Here is a 25,915-nt window from a genome sequence, read left to right as displayed (position 1 = left end):
ACTAGTTGCAGAAAGTTCGAAATCTTGTTTTATCAAAATGCGATGGCTTTTGTTCTGATGGCTGAAAGAGATATCTCAAAACTCTGTCCCGTAGAGCTTGTGGGCAAGGTTACAGGTGCGTGCATTAAATCATTGCACTAATACTATGATATGCAAAATGTTGAAAAGCGCGGCTTGACATATCCATAATTCATACTTTAGCCTGAACTGAATCCGTCAGTTCATTTTCCGTAATTGGTTTTATGCATCATTCATAAACCTTCTTCGGGAGACTGTTCCAGATGGCATAATCCATCGGATTCAAATCCCATGACTGGCGGTCACCGTTTTGTGTTTTTTTTTAAAGTTTGGGGTGACCTCCTCGATAGATTAATGGATTATGACCTGACCGCTGTAAGACACTATCCTAACAACACATATGTGTTTCAACAGGATGAAAATGATTCCTTTGGCAAACAAAGAAAAATCGCGGTGAAAAATGATTGGTAAGGATTCCAAAATAGCCTTAGACCAGAGGTGCAGCTATATAGGAACTGTCAGCCGGCATCGTCCGTTCAGAGACAGTTCCCAAAGGAACTAGTTTAGGTCTATCGCGGGAAGTCTACCCCACCGATGAAATTATGAATTATGAAATAATGACTTGTAAATATGTTACGTGACTCTGAATTGAATGTCCATTAAAAACAATCTACCCCAGACTTTATTTTTTAATAAGTCCTCCACAGCCCCAGGACCTGAATCCGATGGGTTACGCCATCCGGAACAGTCTATCGGAAATGGTTTATGGTAGGGGGCACGAAATAATTTACGGAAACTGAACTGAAGGATACAATCAGACAAATGGATAGAAAAGAGCTTAGAAAAAATAGAAAATTCTATTTCTGGATGGAAAAGTTGCTTAGGCATTGACCATTTGTTTATGTAAATTGAGGTGAGTGTGACGTGACTTAATCAATCCGGCTAAAATAATTTGACGTTCTTTTTTTAAACTATGGACCTGAGCTATGGACCTGAAACTTGGAGTGAAGTTTTCAAAGGTCCATATTGTGTCACACGGGGAAAGTTAATGATATTGCTAATATACCCTTTGCATTATGCCACTTTAAATAGTGTACTCGTTCTGGACCACCCGATATAGGCCATGAAACTACAAAACATTTGTAATATAATTGTACAAGAGAGTCGAAAAAAAAAATACTGATAAAAGTGCTAATAAAATGGTTAAATTTCCCACGCTTTTAAAAATAAATGAGTCTTAGGGGATTTTCTTTGTAACGATTCAGTCGAGGCAAAGTTTTTACGTGTAATGTGGAACTTTATTCCAAAGCTTTAATTGGGACTTGGTAAGAAAAAGATAGATTTTGGTTACTTTAAGCCATGTAAACTTTTAATAAGCCAGATAGATAGGCATGGACAATATTATGAAAACATTAGCCGAACAATCCAAGCCAAACATGGAAATCTCAAAAACACAAAGAAGGCGCGTTTGTTGCATTTTGGAGGTTAAATATCAGCGGCGTAGCCAACCTGAAAGTAGTAGAATTGGGATCAGATCGCATAATAAGGTATTTGTCGTAGTAGGATGGTTCATCGTTAGTAACATAGGAGATACCCCCCCCCCCCACACACACACACACGCAGAACCGCCCCACTGAATGTCGAGAAATCTTTATATAGCTGAACATCCTAGATTTCTGGAATACATGTATCTTTTGAAGTTGCTGAATATTATCACAATTGGTGATTAATAACAGTGTGTGGTAAATAGCTTTATTTAACGTCCTCTTCCATCGAAGTGATACCGCAGACAAAAAAACAAAACAACAGTACCCAACTACTCTTATATTGGGCGGACAACAATACTTCTGAAACAAGTTCTTCGGAAATTTGGTACACCGAAAGTTAGGAATTGCGATAACTTTATCACATTATCTGCAATGTTCTTCAAAATTATGCTTCACGTTGCTCAGGCGGGGTTTTAATATTTTCTTTGAATTTATGTTTTAGAATCACGCAGGGCCTATAAACACCAGGGTAGTCATGTATTACTCAAACTCATTGAAAACAATAAATTCCCTGTATCTGCAATGACATTTTATTTTAAGAAATACCACGTTGTATTTAAAAATAAGAATGATAAAAATGTAACAAATAATACAGTGCACAATGTATAGTGTAAATATAAAATGTAAACAAAATTAGAATTATGCGTTCATGTAAAAAGAATCCCAATTATTTTCTTGCAGGTTAACTTTACTTCTGTATTTCTTTTAAAATTGTTTTTCACGTTCAATTTGTTCTTCAACCTCGTTTCTTACTTTTGCCTTTACCGCCCTTTTGTCCATCAGACCTGTTTTGATCTCTCTGTCGTCGAGCGTCTCCTTTCTGGTGTTTACCTTTGTTGCTTGGACGTTTATTTTTTCTGTGACCAGCAGCACTCTTTATAGCTCTACCAACAGCTCTGGCAGCTAACCCAACCCATGCGTCAGCCCCTGAGATCAAACTGTAGGAATTCCTTGACAACTGTAAGTTAAAATTTATTTAAATGTTATATTTTTAATAGGTGCGAGACGAATTTTACTAGGGTAACGGCTTATTGAAATTGTATCCAATTTAATCACACTGAATTCCGTACTTGTATCATGTTTTTACTGTAGGTTGAAAACGTGAACGATACTTGTCGAAACATCGTGCTTTTAATAAAATAGTGATTGATATCCCATAAATAATAATATGTGTTCCCCAATCGCTGGGGGTCACGGTGGCTAAGTGGGTAAGACGCTGGCTTGCTAGCCTGGAGGTCGGGTGTTCGATCCCTGCACTGGCCGAGAAAGTTCATCCAGATTTTCCGGCGTGGTTCCCCCTTGTCAGTGATGCAAGACGGAGGGCCTGACAAGGACAGCTGTCTAGTCGTTCGGATGGGACGAAAAACCGAGGTCCTGTGTGCACATTGGCGTGCACGTAAAAGATCCCTTGACAGTAGGCCGTATTGCAGTTGTCCGGGCAAAATTCCCCTCATAGCACACTGTATGACATATGCCCGTCTTTATTAGCCCATTTCCTCAATCGCTAAATGCCACTTATAGATTATGTTCGTGAAGGAACTATAAGAAAACGCACGAAAATTATTCAGTATGCACTAACAAGTATAAAAGTATGGGATATCATGATCGCCAGCTTTATAATAAGTATGATTACACTACCACATTATTAATATTACTAGATATAAATTTTGAATAAAACGTATGATAAAAATTTAAACGTTGTATAATTGGTTCGTTAGGTCACACACACACCAGGACTATTTTTCGTTGTTTTCCTTTTCCGACAAATAGTCATTGACCTTTGGTGAATTATACAGCCCGACACATTGTCCCTTGTAATAATTGCAACTTTAGAAATTGCAAAAGTGTGAGTTATCGAAAAAGGGCTATAAAAAGAGAATAACTTACCTCACTACCTGGAGAAGCCGAGAGAGACTGGAAAAAATGACCCACATCACCGATAACAGAAATGACCACAAGGGACACAAACATGGTTTGATAGACCTTCATTTTTATTTTAGCTTTGTTAACCTGCAATATAGAAATAAAATATTTGACATTATCTATAGAAAATAAAATCAACAACAAATTTATTATCTATAATAATTTTCATGCCAATAGAATGCTTTGTCGCTTTATTCTTGAAAATAAATTGTGTCTTTTTGTCTATTGAAAAATAAATGTGTGGATGGTTAGAAAACATTTTAAAGGTGATTTCGTTTGAAAAACTGAAAAACAAATTCTACATTTGTACTTTTTCGTCTGTCTGTATCAGTGTGTGCAGACAAGTTATTAATAATATCCCTCCGTACAGGACTTCAATCTCGGAATGCAAACATTTGGACGGCTAAATTGATAATTTTCATCGTATATAATATAAAGACAAAGGCAATATACAATCCACAACTAATGTTACTCACCTGCTAATCTTCTTACTCCAGCTTCTGAAACTTGTAATAATGTTGTAAGCTGTTAGTGCTCTTTTTATATAAAATATAAGCCCCTCCCCCATTGAAAAACATCCTGGTTACAGGAGATTAGATCCGGAATAATTAAATAACATTCTCTGGAATTTCCTCACTCAGTCGTACATGCCGTAATTAATAAACGGATACGAATGATAGTATGCGTCTCGGTCAACTTCAAACGGATATGAAATGAAATGGGGTTTAACGTCCTACTGTTCAAACGGATTTGAAAGATAATGTGTAACTTATGTTCAGTCTACTTCAAACTATATATGATATTTCAACACACTAGATTGTTTCACATATTATGAAAGTCGCAAATGTTTTATTTTCATGTAAAGATTGGTTGTATTTATCTAAGACACAGAGAGGTGGCGGTACATAATGAAGTCAAACAACGTAACCTTTTAATGGCCATAACTTAATAAATATATTTTTGGTGTTGAATGTTATAAAACTATATATTTAATCTTTACGGTATTACTCTTGCTCTGGGAGCGGCGGGACGATTTACCCAATATTACCCAATACCACCCAAATACCACTCCAATATCACCACATACTACCCAATACTACAACATAACGGTGCCAAATGAGCATATTACTTGACTTTTTTCAAAAATAGTGAGATACATCGTGGGAAATGTACTTCAAATGTGATTACCGATGTCTGGCTGTTCCATTTGCCTCCCTATTATCACCCAAATCAAGCAAATAATAACCCAATACTACCAAATACTTATCAAATACTACCAATACTACCCAATATTATAAAATACAAACCTAATATCACCAATTAGCAGCACTCCAGTATAATAATTACAGGGGCAAAGCCGGGGCAAAGTCCAAGGTTAAGGGGGCAAATGCAGCCTGGCAGTATTTCAGGCACTGATCGTTGAGTTAAAGTGTCAAACAAAAGCCCACTCACGAGCGTCAAAGTATGGAGTCCTTACGGAGGGTATGGTGGACCCCCACCCCAGAAAATATTGAAAAATAGACTGCCGGAAATGCTGTCAGACAGTATTCAGTCAGGCGCCGATCGTTGAGATAAATAGATCTGACCAGATACCGTCCGTCGCCTGATCACTAGTTTATCCGACCAGAGAACAAAATGTCAAACGAACGGACTTGCGAACCTCAACGAATTCCCCTTATGAGCGCCAAAGTAGCGAGTCCTTGTGGGGGGTATCAGTCTATGACTGAGTGGGGATGTGGGATTTATTCACGGTGGAAAGTATTGATTACCGAAACGTACCACAAATACTTTTTTATTTTCTAAAATTATTGGGAGAGGGGGGCAAACAGAGGGCAGACCAGATTGATTGCCCCCCCCCCCCTTGGGTATAATATGTCAGGAAAGCACACGAATTTATCTTTATATCTGTCTTTTAATGACTTATTAACGCGCCTTCGTTGTCTTTTAAATAATTCCAGTTCCAAATCAGGCGCCTTTGAAAAAAACACTCTTGTATATATCTACAGGTGACGATGTCGCGGCGATGTCATTACCACCTAAATGAATAGACACGGTCACTCCATGTTTAGGGTTTTAAATTGGCATGTTTAATTGGGGCTTTAAATATTTCCCTCATATAAGCGTATTACTGTTAAGCTGCTTTAATTACGAAGGCTAGAAAGTTTCATAGAGACAAGAATTCAATTAAACGTATTATTGCAGCAAAATAACAAAACAATATGCGGCAAAGATCACCATAGACGAAATTTTGTTTGGCCTGGATGAAATTTTTAATAATTATTTAATAATCAATTACACCAATCAGCACATTCAAAATGAATTAAAAGCATATTTTGTTTAAACTTAAAATTACATAAATATTGGAAATAACTTTTCAAGCTCATTTCACTCTTTGATATGGTTTATAATATGTAATTTAAAGTGTTTTCAGTGTCACTGAACTTAAAATTAATCTAATATTAAGTCGTTTATACAACTTTATTATTAAAGCCGCTTGTTCCTTGTTCTCAATAAAGTGTATATAGCTTTTGATGGCTGCTCTGACAGACTGGGTGTGATCTAATTAATTTCGTGTGTGTGAAATAGCACAATTACATGTTATATATACATAGTGAAATAATTACAATGTGATTAGTGGAAAAAGGATAATAGGTTTTTATATATATGTACAGAAGGCAATAGATAACAGGACGAGACGTGAGATAATAGGTGCAAAGTATTAAGGAGTGACCGTAGACATTGACAAACAGGCGAATTTGTGACAAAACAGACATGAATATGGACGAACATTTAGACAAGCATAAACAGACAGACACGCAATACGGACATTTGACAAAACAGACATAAATTTGGACGAACATTTAGACATAGTATGTACATATATATATATATATATCCAAAATTAATTGCACAACCGCAAAGCTGCACTACTTTGTTTCACGGTAAATGATGAAAAGATAAAAAAAGGTATGCCGACACAAACTGATTTCAGCACTGGTTTAATAACATTTTAAAGTACTTTTCGTCCGTCTTGGGACTATTCATAAATAATGTCATTGTATAAAGATGGACAGTATAGTATATTTATACATATTTACATAGTAACACTGTGATTTTAATTGGCTATAGTTACCATATTGTCTATGTATTGTTTAATGGTCGAGAGCGAGACATTAAGTAATATATTGTAACAAGAGGACCGTCAGGTCCGGGTGTTTTTACAATATATTACGCAATGTCTCAGCTCGAGACCATTAAACATCTTAAAATACAATAATACGTGCGTTTACAGTGAAATACGTCACTCGAGTCTAATATTTGACAAGGTACGATTGGCAAGTTGCCCGTACGATTATTTGAAATAATGGTACGCCAACATCAAAGGGTGACGTCACATCTGTATTTTAAGGTTACATAGTATACTATTCAAAAAAAGTAGGGGATATTTGATTTTGGGGGTATAATACTAAAATATGCAAATGACTACGAAAAAAGTCACTATAGAACCTAACAGAAGAAACATTTCCAGTTACATGTGACGCCCAAACGCACCAATAGCTACCGCATGGAATGCAGGTGATGCTTGGGATCATCATGGGGGTCCAACCCAAGATTTGCACGACTCTGACTTTGAATGTTACAGTCATTGTGGCATTGAATTCCAGGGTGGAAACATCAGTTTAATGGTTTTAGTGACCAGAAAACAAATTTTGATATGCGTCGGCTTACCCAAAATGAAAGGTTACGTGCCCTTGGCATGCTACAGATCGGCACAACACAGGCGGTTGTGGCGCGGACGATGAATGTTTCTCAGTCTGTCATAAGCAGGCTATGGTCCAGATACCGTGATACACAATCTGTACAGGACAGACCACGCTCAGGTCGACCAAGGGCGACAACTCAAGCCCAGGATCGATTTATCCGTACCTTGGCCTTGAGAAATCGTGTCATCACAGCAAATCAGATCAGCGCTCGTCTTCAAACAGACACTGGTGTGAGAGTGAGTGGCCAGACGATTCGGAATCGACTGCATAGGGGTCACCTTCGCGCCCGACGTCCTCGCGTGATCCCATGTTTGAGAGATCATCACATTCAGGCAAGACGTCGTTGGTGTAGGGATCGTCAACACTGGGATAATCGACGCTGGAGCAATGTGATGTTTTCAGATGAGTCAAGGTTCACTGTTGATTTTTTGGACAGACGTAGGAGGGTGTGGCGTCGTCGAAACGAGCGCTTCCAAGACGTTAACGTCATCAGACATGATCGATTTGGGGGTGGTTCTGTTATGGTGTGGGGAGGCATCACTGTTGCTGGAAGAACGGCTTTACATGTTGTTGCAGGGCGTGTTACAGGCCAGTACTACCGGGACAACATCTTGGCAGTTCATGTTGTGCCGTTCGCACGACGTCATGGCCGCCGATTCATCTTCCAGGATGACAACGCAAGATGTCACAGGGCCAGGATCGTTACAGGTTACCTCCAACAACAGAACATCACCACATTACCTTGGCCAGCACTGAGTCCCGACCTCTCCCCCATCGAGCATGTCTGGGACATGCTTGGACAGAGGTTACGTCAACGTCAACAACGTCCTGCCAATGTCCAAGAACTTGCTGCTGCGTTGCAACAGGAATGGGACAATCTGGACCAAAATGAACTTAGACGTCTCATTAGGAGTATGCCACGTCGGATCAATGCTTGTTTGGCAAACAGAGGAGGATTTACCCGTTACTGACTTGGTTGTGATGCTGTGGTAACTTTGCTGTTTGACCCCGGGTATCATTTTACCCTTATAATGGTCAGTCTGTGCCTTACTTAGTCTAACGATCATTTGGAATAAATCGATGAATGTGAACTTCATTTCATTTTGTCATTTGTTTCTTCGTCAGTTTCATTAGGTGACTTTAATAACACTTAAAAATCAAATATCCCCTACTTTTTTTGAATAGTATATATCGTTAACTAATAGAAACATGTATACACATGTGTTAATCTGTAGTATATGGGGTTCAATTTATGAACAATGAGTTTAAGATAATCATGGGATAGGTTTAAGAAAATTAATGAAGCTAATGGCCAATTGTTACTTATTGACTATTAAGTCGAGGAACATATTTTTTAATAAAATGGTTTTCCATTAATTTCCTTTTCGTGGTGTCATCGACTTTCATTTTATAAAAAGGGAAAATTTTGAATTTTACTTGTAGGTGTTGTGCACATTTAAAAATATGTCTATTTACAAATAAGGGCCCATTTTCAATATTACAATCCCGTCGATGGTTGCGTACTCGATCCCGTAGATGCGTGGACGTCTCCCCTATGTAAAAATTTAGACACCCATTGCAAGTCAAGACATATGAGATTTTTTGTGTCACAATTCATATTGTCGTTGACACTAAATGTAAACTTAGGAAAATTATATTTGCTATTTGGCGTAATATGGTCGCAACATTTACATCGAAGATCCGGGCATTTAGATACATAAAAGCCGGTCCTTGTGATAGATGAATTGAATTTTGCTTTGGTTAGGAGACGCTTCAGATTAGGTGGCTGTCTTTGTGATTTAATGAATTGAACCTTATCAAATTTAATTCTGAGGTTGTCGTTTGATGCCAGGATTGCCCTACTCTCGTACATTGTTTTAAAGAAGTTGGGATGTTGGGGGTTATGAGTAGCGACAAAGGTAATGATATTATCCGAACTGTCTTTTGCTTTAGTAGCCCTCAGTGTTTGAATATCAATTGCCAAAGCCTTATTTATCCCAACTTCTATTACCTCGAGAGGGTAATACTGTTTCAATAAATTTCTTTTTAGCTCACCTAATCTGACAACCCGGAGGTCTTCATCTATCACAATGGTGCATATTTTTCTAGCTAAAGAAAATGGTATATTATTTTTGGTATGGCATGATTTATATGAAAGAGAGTTTTTGGTATCTGTTTCTTTAGAATACATATCCGTTATAAGGAGTTCTCCCCTTCGTTTCACTAGAACGTCCAAGAATGCGATTTGCAGATCGTTCGTTTCAATTGTGAATTTGATATTTAGATCTAAATCATTCATTATTTTTTGCAAATCTGCAATGTTGCCAATTCGTTCATTCCAAATACAGAATATATCGTCTAGGAATCGTTTCAACTGATTTTCTAAATATAATCTGTAATCCACCCCATGTTCAATTTCTACAATTGAGTATAGTTTTTCCTCAAGGAATCCCATTGTTAAATTACTTAATTGTGGTGCCGCCTTGGTACCCATCGCTATACCAAGAATCTGTTTGTAATTGGTTTCGCCAAATGTAAAAGTGTTGTTAGTCAGGATGATTCGTATAGCTTTGAGGATGAAGCTTTTTGAAATTCTCTCATGACTGCATTCAGGATGTTTATCCAACCAATATTCTATGGCCTGAAGGCATAGGTCATGGGAAATGTTGCCATACATATTACAAACATCCATGGTTATGAAAACGTCGCCATCGTTCAGATTTTGGGGCAATCTATTAACAAAATCTATGTCATCCCGAATAACAGATTTTACATTTGGCACGTACGGCTTGAGTAAGATATCAATAAGATTTGATAGTCTATTAGTAGGGCAGCACGGGCCGGCAATTATTGGTCTGAATGTGAGATCACCTGGCTGGAAAACACTGATGAATTCGGCATTTTGGTGTTTAATAGACTCCTTGATCATCTTGGATTTATGGATTTTTGGAAGACCATAAAACTGACTTGTTTTGTACTCAAATTTTCGGAGATAATCCTGTTCGTTGTACGTCAGTTCGTTTTTGTGATCTTGGATTAAGGCGTTTATTAATCCCATTGTTCTTTTATCATAGTTGGAATCTAGGGTTGTATACACCCGTTTGTCGACAAGTATTTTAAGGACGTTTCTCTGATAATATTCCGCATCCATGATAACTATGGCACCCCCTTTATCGCTTTCCTTAATAACGATCGTGTCGTTAGATTTCAAAGATTTTATAGCACACTGTTCCTCCTTCGACACATTTGATTTTGTGTTGCGGTTTATAGGAAGTGGCAACTTGGTTAAATAGTCAATGAAATTGTCCAGCGTCACGTCCTTGCCCCCCCTGGGATTGAAGTGACTTTTGTTCCGCACAATATCCTCTGGCGCTTTTAAATCTGTTTCACCGAAAAATTCCTTCAGTCGTAGCTTCCTACAGAAAGCGTTTATATCACACTCTAATTCCTGTATATTGGCTCTAGGCGTCGGTGTGAATTTCAGGCCTTTCTGTAGAAGGTTTATCTCTTGATCATTTATGACTGTGGATGATATATTAATTATTTTCGGGTGTACTGGTTCCCGCGATTGGGTGTTGTGGTCTCGTTGTTGGAGCGACGCTGGGTTTTCTTGTTGTACTGTACTGTGGAGGTCGGTTTTGTGAGGGTGGTCGGTGCGGTTGGGATTGGCCTTTCTGAAAAAAACGATCCTGCGTAGTGTGCCCAGACCGCTGTTGTTTGGCATTCCCTTGGTTGGTGCTAGACACATTGGTCACGTTTCTCCCATCTTTCTTCGGCACATTCGGTCTTTTATATCTATTATTACGTGCCCTTGGTTGTTCTTTGGGTTTAGTCCCTAGTTTTCGCTTTTTATTGTTGACCATTTGCCAGGTGTTTCTGGGTGGAGCTGCGTTGGATGAATTAGGTGTCTCTGTGTTGTGACAAACATTCGCCTCGGTATGGGTGTCCTCCATTTCTTCAGCACGCGTAGGTAAGTTTATCAAGAATTCCTTCTTCTTTTTCCATATTGCGTGTGATTTATTTTCCTCCGTAGACATTTCTTTGTTCCATATATTTTTCAGAAGTTCCACTAGTTCTTGGTCTTGGTGTCCTTCAATATGTGCCAATAGTTCCGTCTCTGCTTTATTAATGACTTCTGTTTGTTTAGCATATATATATGGCAGAGCGGTGCAACTCTTCCTTGGGGCTTGTTGGCGAGTGTATGGCCTGGACCATTCTTCCTTCCATTTGGTTTTGTCGTCCGGTATGGTGGTTGATTTCGTCTTTATTTTGTTGTTCGTTCCTTTAGTTTATTGGTTCTCTGAAGAAAGAATCCAGCACCTGAAAAGAAAGAAAGAAGAAAGAGAGTATCTGGTCTTATAATGGTTATGTTTCGTCTAGTAAGGCTTCGGTTCGGTGTGGGGAGGAGATGGGCGGGTGAAAAACAATAATAAACTAATTAGGTTATATTAAAAAAAAAAAAAATATTAATTAAAATAGGGCAAAGTACTAAATTCAATATGGCATTCTTAATCGTAAATTCATACGGTTGATTGTGTAGATCTTTATTTCAATTTCATTTGTAAGTACAATACAACATTATAAGAAATTACATATTTGATATAATATAATATGATAATTTGGGGTGCAAGGTGGTTTGCGTTACCCTCTTTTGGGGACATTATTGCGCACCAGCCTGCTTTGGTTAATTTAAATGGTTTAGGCCCGAAATGTTATCTAAATTATTAATTAGACATTAATTAACCTATCCAGACCATAATCAACTCTAGATGGCATCGCTAGCCTGCGATCTTTAGTGGATTTACTGCATACTTTCCTTCACGATTTAACGATTAAATGGATAATCGAGACTATGCTGGTTATCGTACTGACTTTAGTAATGATGATCGAGGCTAAGCGGAAATTTCAATCGCTTAGTTCTCGATTCATAGTGGATCAATTTGAATGAAATTTTCAGCAAATGGCCTTTACATTATCTAGTTTTTAACTATTATAGTGACAACTGCCAACTCGTTATCGAATCTACCATAATGTATCTTTAATTAATGTCTAATTTAGATAACATTTCAGGCCTAAAGAAAGACCTGCAATAGGCAGATTTAGCTCTTGCATAATGTATGTTTAATTTGAGTCCGTGAGATATGACTTCTATACAATGTGTGAATCCAATTTAAAGATATAGTTGCAAAGACCATAGTAGGCTACTACACATATTGTATGTTGTGTTAATAATTAAAAGGGGGGGGGGGGTAACGTCCACTCGACACAAACATATGGTTCAATTTTATTTTAATAATTCGCTTGCGCGTAGGGATCTTTAACAGTGGGAGGAACACGGAGAAAACCCACTCCGTCACGTCCACCATGTGGTGAAACGAAACCGAGGCACTTGAATCAATGACAGACCTTGCGATTTTACGCGTACGCGTTAATCCTCTACCCCCCCCCCCCCCTCCCCGCAAATGTGTACACGGGACCTCAGTTTATTGTGCCATCCGAACGACTATACGTTGTCCGTTGCCAGACTCTCCATCCTACACCACTGACAAGGTTGAACCCCGCCAGAAAAATCCCGATAAACTTTGATGAAGTAAGGAATCAAACGTCCTACTCACTGAGCCACCGTAGCTCCCGCCTAATTTCGATTCCGGACATTGAACCTCGGTTTTTTTTTTATCCCATTCGACGTTGTCCGTTACTAGGCCCTCCGTCCTACACCAATGACAAGGGTGACCCCCACCAGAAATATCCCGATGAACTTTAATGAAGTTATCGAGCAAAAGTCCTGCTCACTGAGCCACCGTAGCTCCCACATCATTTCGAATACGGGCACGGGACCTCAGTTGTTGTTTTTTTTTGTTTTTTTACCACATTCGAAAGACTATACATTGTCCCTTGCCAGATCCCGTCATCATTGACAAGGGTGAACCCCGCCAGAAAAATCCCAATGAACTTATTTGATGAAGTTAGCGTGCAAAGGTACTACTCATTGAGCCACCGCGGCTCCCACTTTATTTCGAATCCGGATATGGGACATCGTTTTTTTAATACCATCCGAACGACTGCACGTTGTCCTTTGCCAGGCCCCACGTCCTGCACCACTAAACAAGAGTGAACCCCGCCAGAAAAATCCCGACGAATTCTATTTAATCAATATTTAATACTTAACAATATTCTCACCACTATTCAAGACTAATAATCTAATTTTGTAAGGATTTCAATAATCCTTTTTTTTTTTTTTTTTAAAATATCATAATTAATAATTGACTATTATTTGGCTTTTCAGGACTGCTGTTATTGAAATTCAATGCACTTAATGGTTCAAATCCTGCTTTCCTAAATCTCTATAGCGTCCGGTGTAAATAATACTTACTAAATTAAATAGTCAGGCTGTTTTGTGCAGTCTTTCTTCTAATAGTAAGTGCAGGAGGACCGCGCTACACGTAAAACAAAAATCTACAAGATAAACCCTTCGGACAAGACAGAAAATAGACATTGCACCAAATAAACAAATATCAAATCAAGTGAATGGATCCGGGGGGCCAGCCACAAGCGTCAACTGCGCTGTACAGTCCCGAGTCTGTAGTGACACAGACTTCGCTCAAATTTGAAAACAATCAGGAATACAAAAAAAGACGTAACAGAAATAATGCGACTAATCTTGACAGTGGTCGTCTCCTCAATGGCGATAGTCTGTCAGTTGACATCATGAGTTAGAAGGCCAAACAATTTTAACAATAGGGCGATAATCCGGATAGAATCTCAGAAAACGCTAAAAAAAAAATAAGTGTAGTGAGCGAACAGGAGCAAAACCCGACAACGAGAACATTCTGCAGTACGAAGGGTTAAAACTCTACTCTAATAGTAAGTGCAGGAGGACCGCACTATACGTAAAACAAAAATCTACAAGATAAACCCTTCGGACACGACAGAAAATAGACATTGCACCAAATAAACAAATATCAAATCAAAGTGAATGGATCCGGGGGCCAGCCGAAAGAGTTTTTGTATTTAAGTGGAATCAGTTACATCAATATGCACATATCGACATTTTCGTTTATAATACCAATCAAATTTCATCTTTTTTGGGGTGTTGTGATTATGAATATCTGATCAAATCATTGTAAATACTCAACAAGCTATCCATTAATAACTTGCGTTCATTTCAGGTAAAGTGGTCGCTGTTATCATTAATCAAATTCATTTTCTTTCAGGGTTTGTGATTATTAAAACCTGACCAAATCATTGTAAATACCCCACAACAAATTATCCAGTAATCAATGTGTGCTAATTTCATGTAAAGGGGTCTACATGCCGTATTGGATGTTGTTACTAACATTAAAATTTTATAATCCCTAACTAAGTAGGGGCTTCTTTAGGTATGTGCAATTAAAAAGGTATCTCTGGTTGGTCAGCATTAATCAAGTATTGTTATGTACATTATCTTGTTATATTTTCGTATTTTATCGTTGCTTAAGATAATGACCAGAGAAGCCTTGTCGAAACGTCGCTCAGTAATAAGCAGTAATTGTATAACATAGAATTGTGACATGTTTATTATATAAGATAGATATATCACGGAAAAGATATAATTTAAATAAGTCCAATTGGTGACATTTAAAAATATGGCCACTACATTTTGTTTTCAATCTAATCTAAATTACAGCTTGTATGCAAGTTATGATCTCATGAAACCGCGCATAAAACCCACAGCGATGTAAACATAGCCTATATAATTTATTATGCTTTATTTTAAAAAAGGGTATTGTATATTGTTGCAATGTATTTTGAATGTATTGTATTCGCAAAATGTTAAAAATCCAGTATTTCTACACTTCTGAAACCCGTCAGCACTGCATTGCAGTTATGATTATTGTTGTTGGCGATGTTTTACTATTTCGTTTCGTTATATTTCTTCATCCAATTCCCAAATTTTGTGTTTGTTTTTATCTGTAGCTGCTTTCGAGTGGTTAACCAGTGGTAAACACACCGCCTTCCGCTGCGCAGGCGCTGAAATCTTCATTAAAATTAAAACCCATGTAGACTAATAATACTAATTAATGTTATGGTGAATAAGATTTTCACCTTAATTTATTGCATTATAAATGACCAAACTGGTAAGTCTGTTGGCTAATTCTTAGTCTATTACTAGCTTATAGACTGTGTGATTAGATTGATTATAGGCCGAAACATGCGTGTAGAATTTATTAATAAATTATATCTTGGATGCCCTAATCGAACCGATTGTTGACGGAAGTGATTCTGAAAGTGACACGCTTAAATATTGTATTTGTTGTTCCAATTAATTTGTTGGCTTATCAGTTTATAATGAACCACATAATTCATAAGTGAATAAGAATCAATATGGATTCAAACGCACTATTTTATTCACTTATATACATATTTATTTGTGTCTGTTTTCTGGCCCCACCAACAGAATTTGTATCCAGTGGCTTAACTATTCAGAATCTCCTTTCAAATTTTTTGGGAAGTGAAGACCTGAATTTTATTTATTATCACATACGTCGAACAAGTGTTACCGTTGTCATCCATTCATTTCTTTTACTAGGTAATAATTATTTAATTATTATTAGACTAGAACTCATTGATTTGGGCAGCGAGGAGGCGGGGTCCAGAAAACCGAGGTCATGTGTACACATTGGCATGCATTTTAAAGAAATATTGACAAATTTCCCTCATCATAGCACACTGCATATAGTGTATGATTGCCTGTCTTCATTAGCTCAGTCAGTGCAGAAAAGTAGGACTTTAAACAATATTTCATTCCTTTTCCATCGACTGTTAGGAAATATATCTTTATAATAATATAGAGTACATCATGTTAAATTTTATTTTGCAGGCTATTACATTGGTTTAGCAGTATGTGCACCAGAGCTGAAACTATTCTACATTAATACTCTACCCACACTGTGGCAGATATATTTATTGGTTGCTGTTATAGTACCTATCATAACATGCATTACAGCTTTTTATTGGTCAAGAAATAAGTGGAATTATCATCCGATAGCCAATGAATTAAGATTTCTGTCCAGTGATGGAAATTGGAGGTCAGTTGCATCTGCTATAGACATTGAATTCCGGCGTATTGATAAATTCACTACTGGTAGTTTTGGTAGAAGAGTAATAGTTACGGATTCATGGGTTATGAAGACATCAACATATTATGTACATGTTGCTAGACAAAGTGATATACATCTTACGCTATCTCACTCAGAAGAACATGCAATATCATATGAAAACAATTTAACAGCACAATTTCTGTCAATATTAGTTTCAGGAATAAATCCGAATCTGAAACCATTTTATATAAGGTACTGTATATACTTTATTTTATTTTTTTTTAGACTGCTTTTTATACGCCCACATAGAAATGTGGTCATATATTGCCGTCGCCCCTGTCCGTCTGTCCATCTGTCTGTCCATCTGTCGGTCCGTCCGTCCGTCTGTCGTCCACAATTTCTTGTGAACACTCTACAGACTACATTTATCATCTGATTGTTTTGAAATTGATATATGTTGTTTGCATTAGTGAGATGAAGAAGCCTATTTAATTTCAATAACTTCTGTTAATTTCTTCTGGAGTTTCACTTTGTTGCACCTTGTGAACGCTTTAACGACAAAAGTTATCAACCGTTCTATATGAAATTTATATGCATCATTTAAATTAGTAAAACGAACAAGCCTATTGAGTTTCAGCAAATTTCCGTTAATTACATCTAGAGTTATGGCCCTTGTTTCACTTTGTTGAATCTTGTGAACGCTTGAATGACAAAAGTTATCACCTAATCTGTATGAAATTCATATGCATCATTTAAATTAGTGAAATGAAGAAGCCTATTGAATTTGAATGTCAGCAATTTCCGTCAATTAGTTCTAGAGTTATGGCCCTTGTTTTACTTTGTTGAACCTTGTGAACGTTCGAACAACAAAAGTTATCATCCGATCTGTATGAAATTTACATGCATTATTTGAATTAGTCAAACGAAAAAGCCTGTTGAATTTCAACAATTTCTGTAGATTACTGCCAGAGTTACAGCCCTTGTTTTAGTTTTTACTTTGTTAAACCTCAAACGACGAAAATTATAATGTCATCTGTATGAAATTGTCTATTAAATTCCCCTAATTACCTACAAAAGAATAAATATCCCACAACCCTTGTCGACCGCTCGGACGACTTAGCTAGTGTGGGCGTATGTTTTGTTGCCTGGCAACCTATCTTTTTTCTCCAAGTAACAAAGTCTTCAAATCATACTCCATGGAAAAGATATAAACAAGGAATTTTTATGAACATGCCCTTATCATTATGGCAATGGCCTCAAATATGCAGTGTTGTAAACTGATTTGATCAGTTATTACATGTACCTCTTATTTGATAATTTTTATTTTGTAATTTATATTTTTATGTTTAGATTAAATGCCTTAGAATATGGTGATTTGAAAGAAAAACTCCATTTACCTGTTAGAAATGTAAGAAGTATTGTGATACAACAGTCATTAAGTGATAAGTTTATCGAGGCCTTTAGACAACAAGTATCAGAAAATGCTGTTTATACATTACCATCTGATATGGTGGTAAGTTATTTATATTTCAAAGAACTCTTAATAGTAATACTATTGTTGAAGGTGTTGCATAGGACACAGCACTACAGAAGTGTTCTCGGGATATATTTCTGTATACAGACTCCTTGAAAAACCTTTAAAGATTATGTAAATATACCCTTTGGGTTCAATCTGATTAAAACACAGATCCTATTTTTTTTTGTTATTAATAGTTCAAAATTTCGTTTTACTTGTCTTTACTACACTAAGATCTGGAAGAGTTGTTATATTACCGGCATTCTGGTTGAAGTGAGGGATTAGCCAATGAAACAGTCTGTTACGGCGAGTTCTTGTCCTGCGATGTACGGAACTGTGGGTAAACCACTAGATTTCAAGCTGATTGATTAGTCAATGTCTGATGTCATAGGGTCAAAAGCCACTTGTACGACCCCTGACATGAACTTCCAGTACAACCAGTCAGATCTTCATGTAGTGTAGGCCATCGAAAGTATGAAAAAACAAAACGAAATATCGGGTCAGATTGCTTTGGGTTTAGAATCATGAATTATTCAAAAAGAGAAAGAAGAATTTGGTTTATTGTCGCAACTAACATATGGTGCAAATTTATTTTAATAACACTTTTTAGGGGTCTTTAGCAGTGGGCCCCAAGACAAAACCTATGAGGTTGGGTATGCATCCCCACTCATTGTCATGTACAAGTTTGAGATCATGTGGATGTCAGCTGTTTCGTAACCTGGCTGTTTCTTACTTAGTTCATTCGTACCTCACATGAGCCGTTTCGTACTTCACTTCGTACCTCAAATTCATTCGTACCTTGATTCGTACCGGTTAAAACGATTGAATATATTAAGAATTCCAAAATCAATTTAAGGTGAAACTGCATGCTTTCTGATATGGTTGGGTTATTTGAGCCTAAAAATAGAACGCAGCAAGTCTCCAAAAGAAAAGGTGCCTACGTGTGACAGACCTCATGATCTAAAGTGAATGTGTGATGCACCCAACCCTGCTTGCTTAATTGTCACAGTATTTAACACTGAATCTTGGAAATTACATCAAAACAAATGAAAGTTCTCACAAAGCCTATTGGATTCACCATTGGGTTACACAGAGGTTGCATGTGATATACGCATTCGTGACTTGATTGTACCAATATTTAATTCTATTGAATTTATGCATATGTTGACTTTGTGATAGGAGTCCTGGTTTGCAATCTACAAGATTTTTTTCAAATTTGGAACATTTACTAAGACTCGACTACCGCAACGTCTTTCTGTCATTACCTACATGTACATGTAGGGTACACTACTGGTGATGTGAAAAAAATCCTTCAGGAATACAATTTGAATTATATTTATTATAGCAATATAAAACCTTGCTGAAGTTGCCATGGATTTAAGTTAAATCATGTATAACATAATATATTGTAGTTATGCTTTGTGAAGTATTTCAAAGCAATCCAAAGGCCTGATGTCCGCTTCCGCCAAGGGTGATATCGCAGAGTTAAATGACATAGGCCTGTACTACCTTAAAGACCTACTGTCATATTTTAGGTTTATTGAATAGATTGTTTTTATTTGCAGGAAGTAGATAATTGTATTGGATGTATGATAAAACTTTCTAATGTTAAATTAAGAAAACAATGTGATGACTTATCTAATGGTGAATGTCAACAGTGTTATTGTAGACCTATGTGGTGTTTAGAGTGTATGGGTAAATGGTTTGCCAGTAGACAGAATCAACAGGAACCAGAGACATGGCTTGGTAGTATCTCACCTTGTCCTACCTGTCGGGCCAAGTTTTGTGTTCTGGATGTCTGTCCTATCATGGGAAGTAACTTGTAGACATTCTTATCAAGTGCCAGGACATACATGTATTATCTGCAATGGAGTAAAACTGTAATACATTATTGTAAAGTGTCACCTGTCACCTTTTGTTAATAGACATGTTAAATTTGAGAAATCATACAGTGAACATAACCATATCCTATTTTTGTATTATTTATGGGGACTTACCATATGAATACCATAAACTTGTGAACACTTATTTCTTTTATATTTCTTGACTTTAATTCCAATGTCCTCAAATTTTATGTGAGAATACAACTACAATAAGAAATTCCCCCTTAATCCAAGGTTAGTTTTTACTCTCAGTGTAAATGTACTTAGTATTTTGGACTTTGATTTCAGAATTATAGACTGCCAGTCTGTAGTCTTTACTAGTTTACATCATTAATACTGTATGGTGCATATTTTTGCCTTGAATTGTGGATTGGATATAACTTTATAAGCATTAACAGCAGTTATATATGAGTGTGTGTGCATTTTTTGTCTGTTCCAAAAATTAAAACACAGATCCTATTTCATTTCGTTTTTATAGTTCAAAATTTCGTTTTACTTGTCTTTACTACACTTGGATCTGGAAGAGTTATTATTTAACTCGTGTTTTGAATGGTGTCAGGGATAAGCCAATGAAACGTTCTGTTACGTCGAGCTTTAGGTATGTTTTTCACGGAACTGTGGGTAATCCACTAGTAACATCAATGTTGATTGGTTAATCAAATGTCTGACGTCATAGGGTCAAAAGTCGGTCTTTTGACCCCTGACGTGACCTATCGCTATAACTTGTCAGATCTTCATGTAGTGTAGGCCATCGAAAGTATAAAAAAATGAAACGGAATATAGAACTGTATTTTAATCAGATTGGTTGAAAACATGAAATGATGCCAAATTCGTTGTGGGAATCACAGTGGCTAAGTGGGGAAGACACTGGCTCGCTAGCCTGGAGGTCACATGTTCGATCCCTGCATTGGCCGAGAAAGTTCATCGTGATTTTCCGGCATGGTTTTCCCTTGTCAGTGGCGCAGGACGGAGAACTGGCAAGGACAGCTGTCTAGTCATTTGGATGGGACAAAAAACCTAGGTCGTGTGTATACATTGGTGTGCACGTAAAAGATCCCTTAGCAGTTGGAAATCGATATAAGAATAGGCTATAGTGCTGCTGCTGCCCAGGCAAAATTTCCCTCATAGCACACTGTATGGGTATGCCCATCTTCATAAGGCCAGTCAGAACAGAATAGTAGGAAGTTAAACCCCATTTCATTTCATTTCCAGTGAAAAAAGTCTATTCAAAATATGTTGGCGTTTACATGGAAAATAGCCTGGACAGAGTAGTGCTAAATTGTTAACCCCCATACTTGACATGATTTTAAAAAAAATATATATATTTTGAATAAAAAAGTATTTAAAAAAATACATGAATTAAGAGTGTGTGATACTTAGTTTAAAGAGCACTCAAAATAGCATTTATAATCCGTGTTGCATAAAAAAAAAAGAAGAAAAGATAAGTTGCCAGGCAACAAAAAATACGCCCACAGCAGCTAAATTGTCTGAGTGGTTGACGCATATTTATTCTTTTGTAGGTGATGGGGGGGGGGGGGAATTTACAAGACAATTTCATACAGATCGGATTATAATTTTCGTCGTTTAAGGGTGCACAAGGTTCTACAAACTGAAACAAGGGTCTTAACTCTGGAAGTAACCTACAGAAATTGTTGTCATTAACGGAAATTGCTGAAATTTAAACGGCTTCTTCATTTCAGTAATTTAAATGATGCATATATTATAAATTTCACAAGGTTCAACGGGGTTAAACAAGGGCCATAACTGTAGAAGTTATGGACAGATATTGCTGAAATCCAACAAGCTTTTTAGTTTAATTAATCTAAATAATAGGCGTTTTTGTTTCACTGATTAAAAATGATGCATATTTATTTCATACAGATCGGATGATAACTTTTGTCGTTAAAGCATTCACAGGTGCAACAAAGTGAAACAAGGGCCATAACTCTAGACGTAATCAATGGAAATTGCTGAAATTCAATAGGCTTCTTCGGTTCACTAAAGTGATGCTTATAAATTTCATACAGAATGGATGATAACTTTTTATGTGGGCGTATATTGCTGTCGCCCCCTGTCTGTCGTCCACAATTTCTTGTGAACGGTATAACGCAAAAAGTTACCATCCGATTGTTTTAAAATTGATATGTGTTGTTTATATTAGTGAAATGTAGAAGCCTATTTAATTTCAATAATTTCCGTTTATACAGAATGGATGATAACTTTTTATGTGGGCGTATATTGCTGTCGCCCCCTGTCTGTCGTCCACAATTTCTTGTGAACGGTATAACGCAAAAAGTTACCATCCGATTGTTTTAAAATTGATATGTGTTGTTTATATTAGTGAAATGTAGAAGCCTATTTAATTTCAATAATTTCCGTTTATTACTTTGGGAACCTTCTGAACGTTCTATATGAAATTTATATGCATTATTTAAATTAGTAAAATGAAAAAGCCTGTCAAATTTCATAATTTTCCGTAAATTACTTCCAGAGTTACTTGTTTCAGTTTGCAGAAACTTGTGAAGTCTCAAACGACAAAAATAATAATCTGATCTGTGTTGTAAATGCTCCCAATTACCTACAAAAGAATAAATATGCGACAACACTTGTCGACCACTCGGACGATTTAGCTGCTATTGGCGTATATTTCGTTGCCTAGCAATCTATCTTTTTTTTTGTCATTACAGCTTTCACAAGGTGAAACAAGGGCCATAACTCCAGAAGAAATTAACCGAAATTATTGAAATTAAATAGGCTTCTAAATCTCACTGAAGTAAACATCACATCAATTTCAAAATAATCAGATGATAAGTTTTGGACGACGGGTGGACAACAATATACGACCACATTTCCACGTGGGCGTATATTTAAAAAAGTGTGTAATGTAGTTAAACTTTTTGGATATAATGATTGGCTAATTGTGTCTTGATACATTTTACAAAATAATTAATTTGACTTCTTTAATATGCTGTAGTTGTACATATGCCCCAAAAACATACAGACATTAGCTATGCCACAGTTTTAAACCCATTCAATCTAGCTTTCTTTGTAATTATAAGGATTCAGGTCGCAAATTTAGAAGTACCAAAAACTGACATAAATTAATGAAGAGTAAATACCACAAAAAATAGTTACAGTAGTAACACATTAACTGTATAAATTATTAAGACTATTTCTATATAAAAAAAAAAACAATCAATATACAGAGCTCAAGTGATGTAGGTCCACTAATCAGATTTCATACATTTTTAATTACCTTCAAGAATACTCACACAATCAAGTATTTTAAGGCCAGGGACTGAGCAATCAAGGTGTTAGATCTCTGTAAGTACTTATAAATTTATATTTTGTTATATTGGCTTTTCTGCAGACTGGCTTTTGGATCTGTATTCTTATCTAAATATCCACTAAATCACATAGTACAATTATTTTTAAAATGAACACATCTGACTAATATGGTATTTAGTTGTGGGTGGAAATCAGTATGCCAGGAGAAAACCCCTTACAAAGAGAGAGTGAGAGAAATGGGGTTTAACAACACAAACCAGGTCATTTCTGGACTAACATGGTTCAATTTTATTTCAATAATTTGCTTGCGCGTAGGGGTCTTTAGCAGTGGGGGGAAACTGGAGGACCCAGAGAAAACGCACGAGGTTGGACAGGCGATCCTACTCACGTACAACCGGGGAATTGAAACCACACCAGTTGACTCAATGAAAGACCTTATGGTGCAGCATGCATATGCTAACCATTCGCCGCCCACCCCTTACCAAGATAAAACCAGAGTGTTTAAAGTATCTAAGTCTCTAACTCAATATCATCCAAAGTCTTCAACATTGAAAACACGAATTATTTGTCAATTTAACTCAACATTGATGTTGTGATCTTGTCAAACGGTTACGCCAATCTCTTATCTGGAGAGCATGCACAATAAATACTATCGGTGTAGACTGGAATAACGCGACGCTAGAGATTGCCATTCTATTGAGACTTCTGGCGTATTCCACCGAACATAACTGATTTGAAATTAGAGTAAACACAGAACAGATTGAATGTAAATCAGTTTATATACATTCATATTACATTATAATATGGGTTGCAATCGATTTGTGTGAATTTCTAGGTCTCAAATATTAGCGATTTAGCTCCTTTAAGTTCTATTAATATATTAAACATGCATTATGCAAGAGCAAAATCTGATTATTGCAAGTCTTAATTTAGGCGTCAGATGTTATAGAAATTATAAATTAGATCTTTATTTAAACAACAAGCACAAAATCAACTCTGTAGACCCACGGATGGCTCAGCTACAGCTCGGATTTAAATAGGATTTCACTCATTGATAAATTGAAATATGGCGCACCCTGATGATAATACGTCAGTTAGATCGAGGCTAAATGATAGAGTGTACGTAGCGAGGCCGCTGTAGAGCGTTTCCACATGCCATTGAAAACTTTACTTGATAATCGAGATATGTAGGTGGAGTTAACGCCTGTCAATCAAACGATCGACCAAGGTGATGGCACATTTCACTACCATTTCTAGGCAAATATTACAACGATGATAACTATGTTCAGAATAAAGTAATTTGACTGAAATTTTCAATATATTCTTCTTTCATCATCTACTTTTGAACTGTTATAGCAAGAATGGCCAACTCTCTGTAAAAATCTCCCATAATGTATCTTTAAGTACTTTCATTAAAGATACTTTACCACAAAAGAATTTATCGGGTGGTTATTTGCAACAAAATATGGCAATCTTGATATATATGTAAAGTTCAAACATTCAATCTTATTAGAAAAATGTAAGGGTTTTAATAACTGGCAACCTGACGATTAGGGATGTCTGCTCGAGTGACAACAAAGGTTGCACGCAAAGATTGTCTGATCTCCCAGTGTTGATGTATATGTTGATAAACTTGATGGTGAGCTGAAACGTACAACAGTTTCCAAGATAAAAAAGACGTGGGCAGTGGATAATCCAAGAATTTAATTAGGCTTTGATATTTATGATAAATGGACAGCGATTAAAGACAACATCATCATGTATAAGCAATGAATTCTCCTCAGACTTCACACCCATTGCTAGGTAGTGCATCAGCCAAGTCCTATGACACAAACATGACCTCTTTTTAATAGATTTTTTATAGCAGGGGTATTCCCTCACAAAGACAATGTTTTGAGAAGGATCTGAAGCAAAATTTAGATAGATTAATTAGTTTGAATATGTCCAAATATAGCATTAAAGGACAATATTGGTGTCAGTCATTATAAAATATGTGATAGAGCTCATTAAATACATCCCAAATATAATTTTAACACAGAGATCATTGCTACGGGAGACTTGTAACAAGCACGTGAAGAAACGGGAAGTGACGCCAAACATGACAAACACGAGTTGTCCTTCTATATAACATACTGAAGTAACGAGCGGTAACAGACAAACGATCGAATTTCATTTCACTGATAATTCCGTTGAAGTTGAAAAGTTATTATATGGGACGGTGAGAGGGTATCTCACAATTCAAAAATAGAATTGGCTGTCACTAGATAAAAGATAACGAACAAATTAGAAAAAGTCTGTGCATTACCATGTTTTTATTAAGAACAGAATGATTATAAGCGAGGGAATGCACAGGATTTTTCTACTTTTTCTCGTGTCCCTTATCTAGTGACAGCCAATTCTATTTTTGAATTGTGAGATACCCTCTCACCGTCCCATATAATAACTTTTCAACTTCAACGGAATTATCAGTGAAATGAAATTTGATCGTTTGTCATGTTTGGCGCCACTTCCCGTTTCTTCACGTGCTTGTTACAAGTCTCCGTAAAAAGGATCTCTGTGTTAAAATTATATTTGGAATGTATTTAACCAGTTCTATCACATATGTAATAATGACTGACACCAATATTGTCCTTTAAATCACCCAGTTTTTATGCGGGATGGTATCTTTAATCGAGACCACTTGAAATCATTTTAGTAGATCAGAAGAAATATATAAATTTCCACCATCAAATTCAATCTAATGTAATATAATGACTGATTTTCATTACGGTTCATCCTTATGAAATAAAAATCTTAAAAACATTTACGTTGAACGATTACTGTTTTTCTGTGATATGGGTAATAACTCTGCAAATACTTGTGATGTATGCCTCTTGTGTGTGAAATAGCTTTATTT

The 25,915-nt window shown here is 36.6% G+C and overlaps 1 protein-coding gene and 1 long non-coding RNA gene across 3 annotated transcripts; one reads left to right on the top strand and one right to left on the bottom strand.

The window, feature by feature from the left end:
• Positions 1–2,072: 2,072 nt before the first annotated feature.
• On the bottom strand, positions 2,073–4,121 carry LOC126814642 (uncharacterized). The gene is made up of 3 exons (XR_007677685.2): positions 3,965–4,121; positions 3,453–3,575; positions 2,073–2,523 (listed from the first exon to the last, which is right to left on the bottom strand). It is a non-coding gene; the product is annotated as an uncharacterized LOC126814642 (long non-coding RNA).
• An 11,361-nt stretch (positions 4,122–15,482) lies between these two features.
• On the top strand, positions 15,483–19,876 carry LOC126814631 (E3 ubiquitin-protein ligase TM129). 2 transcript variants are annotated; one of them, XM_050539916.2, is made up of 4 exons: positions 15,483–15,821; positions 16,113–16,584; positions 17,683–17,842; positions 19,414–19,876. In XM_050539916.2, the coding sequence occupies exons 1-4, from the start codon at positions 15,617–15,619 to the stop codon at positions 19,672–19,674; spliced, it is 1,098 nt and encodes a 365-aa protein (XP_050395873.1). In that variant the 5' UTR covers positions 15,483–15,616; the 3' UTR covers positions 19,675–19,876. The 2 variants fall into 2 exon arrangements, with proteins under 2 accessions (XP_050395873.1, XP_050395872.1); XM_050539915.2 differs by having other exon boundaries at positions 15,484–15,821; positions 17,683–17,845.
• Positions 19,877–25,915: the final 6,039 nt, after the last annotated feature.

Source organism: Patella vulgata, chromosome 3 (genome assembly GCF_932274485.2).
Source record: "Patella vulgata chromosome 3, xgPatVulg1.2, whole genome shotgun sequence".
NCBI lineage: Eukaryota > Metazoa > Mollusca > Gastropoda > Patellidae > Patella > Patella vulgata.
The sequence above is the reverse complement of the archived record's forward strand: the minus strand, read 5'-3'. Positions and strand labels throughout refer to the sequence as shown.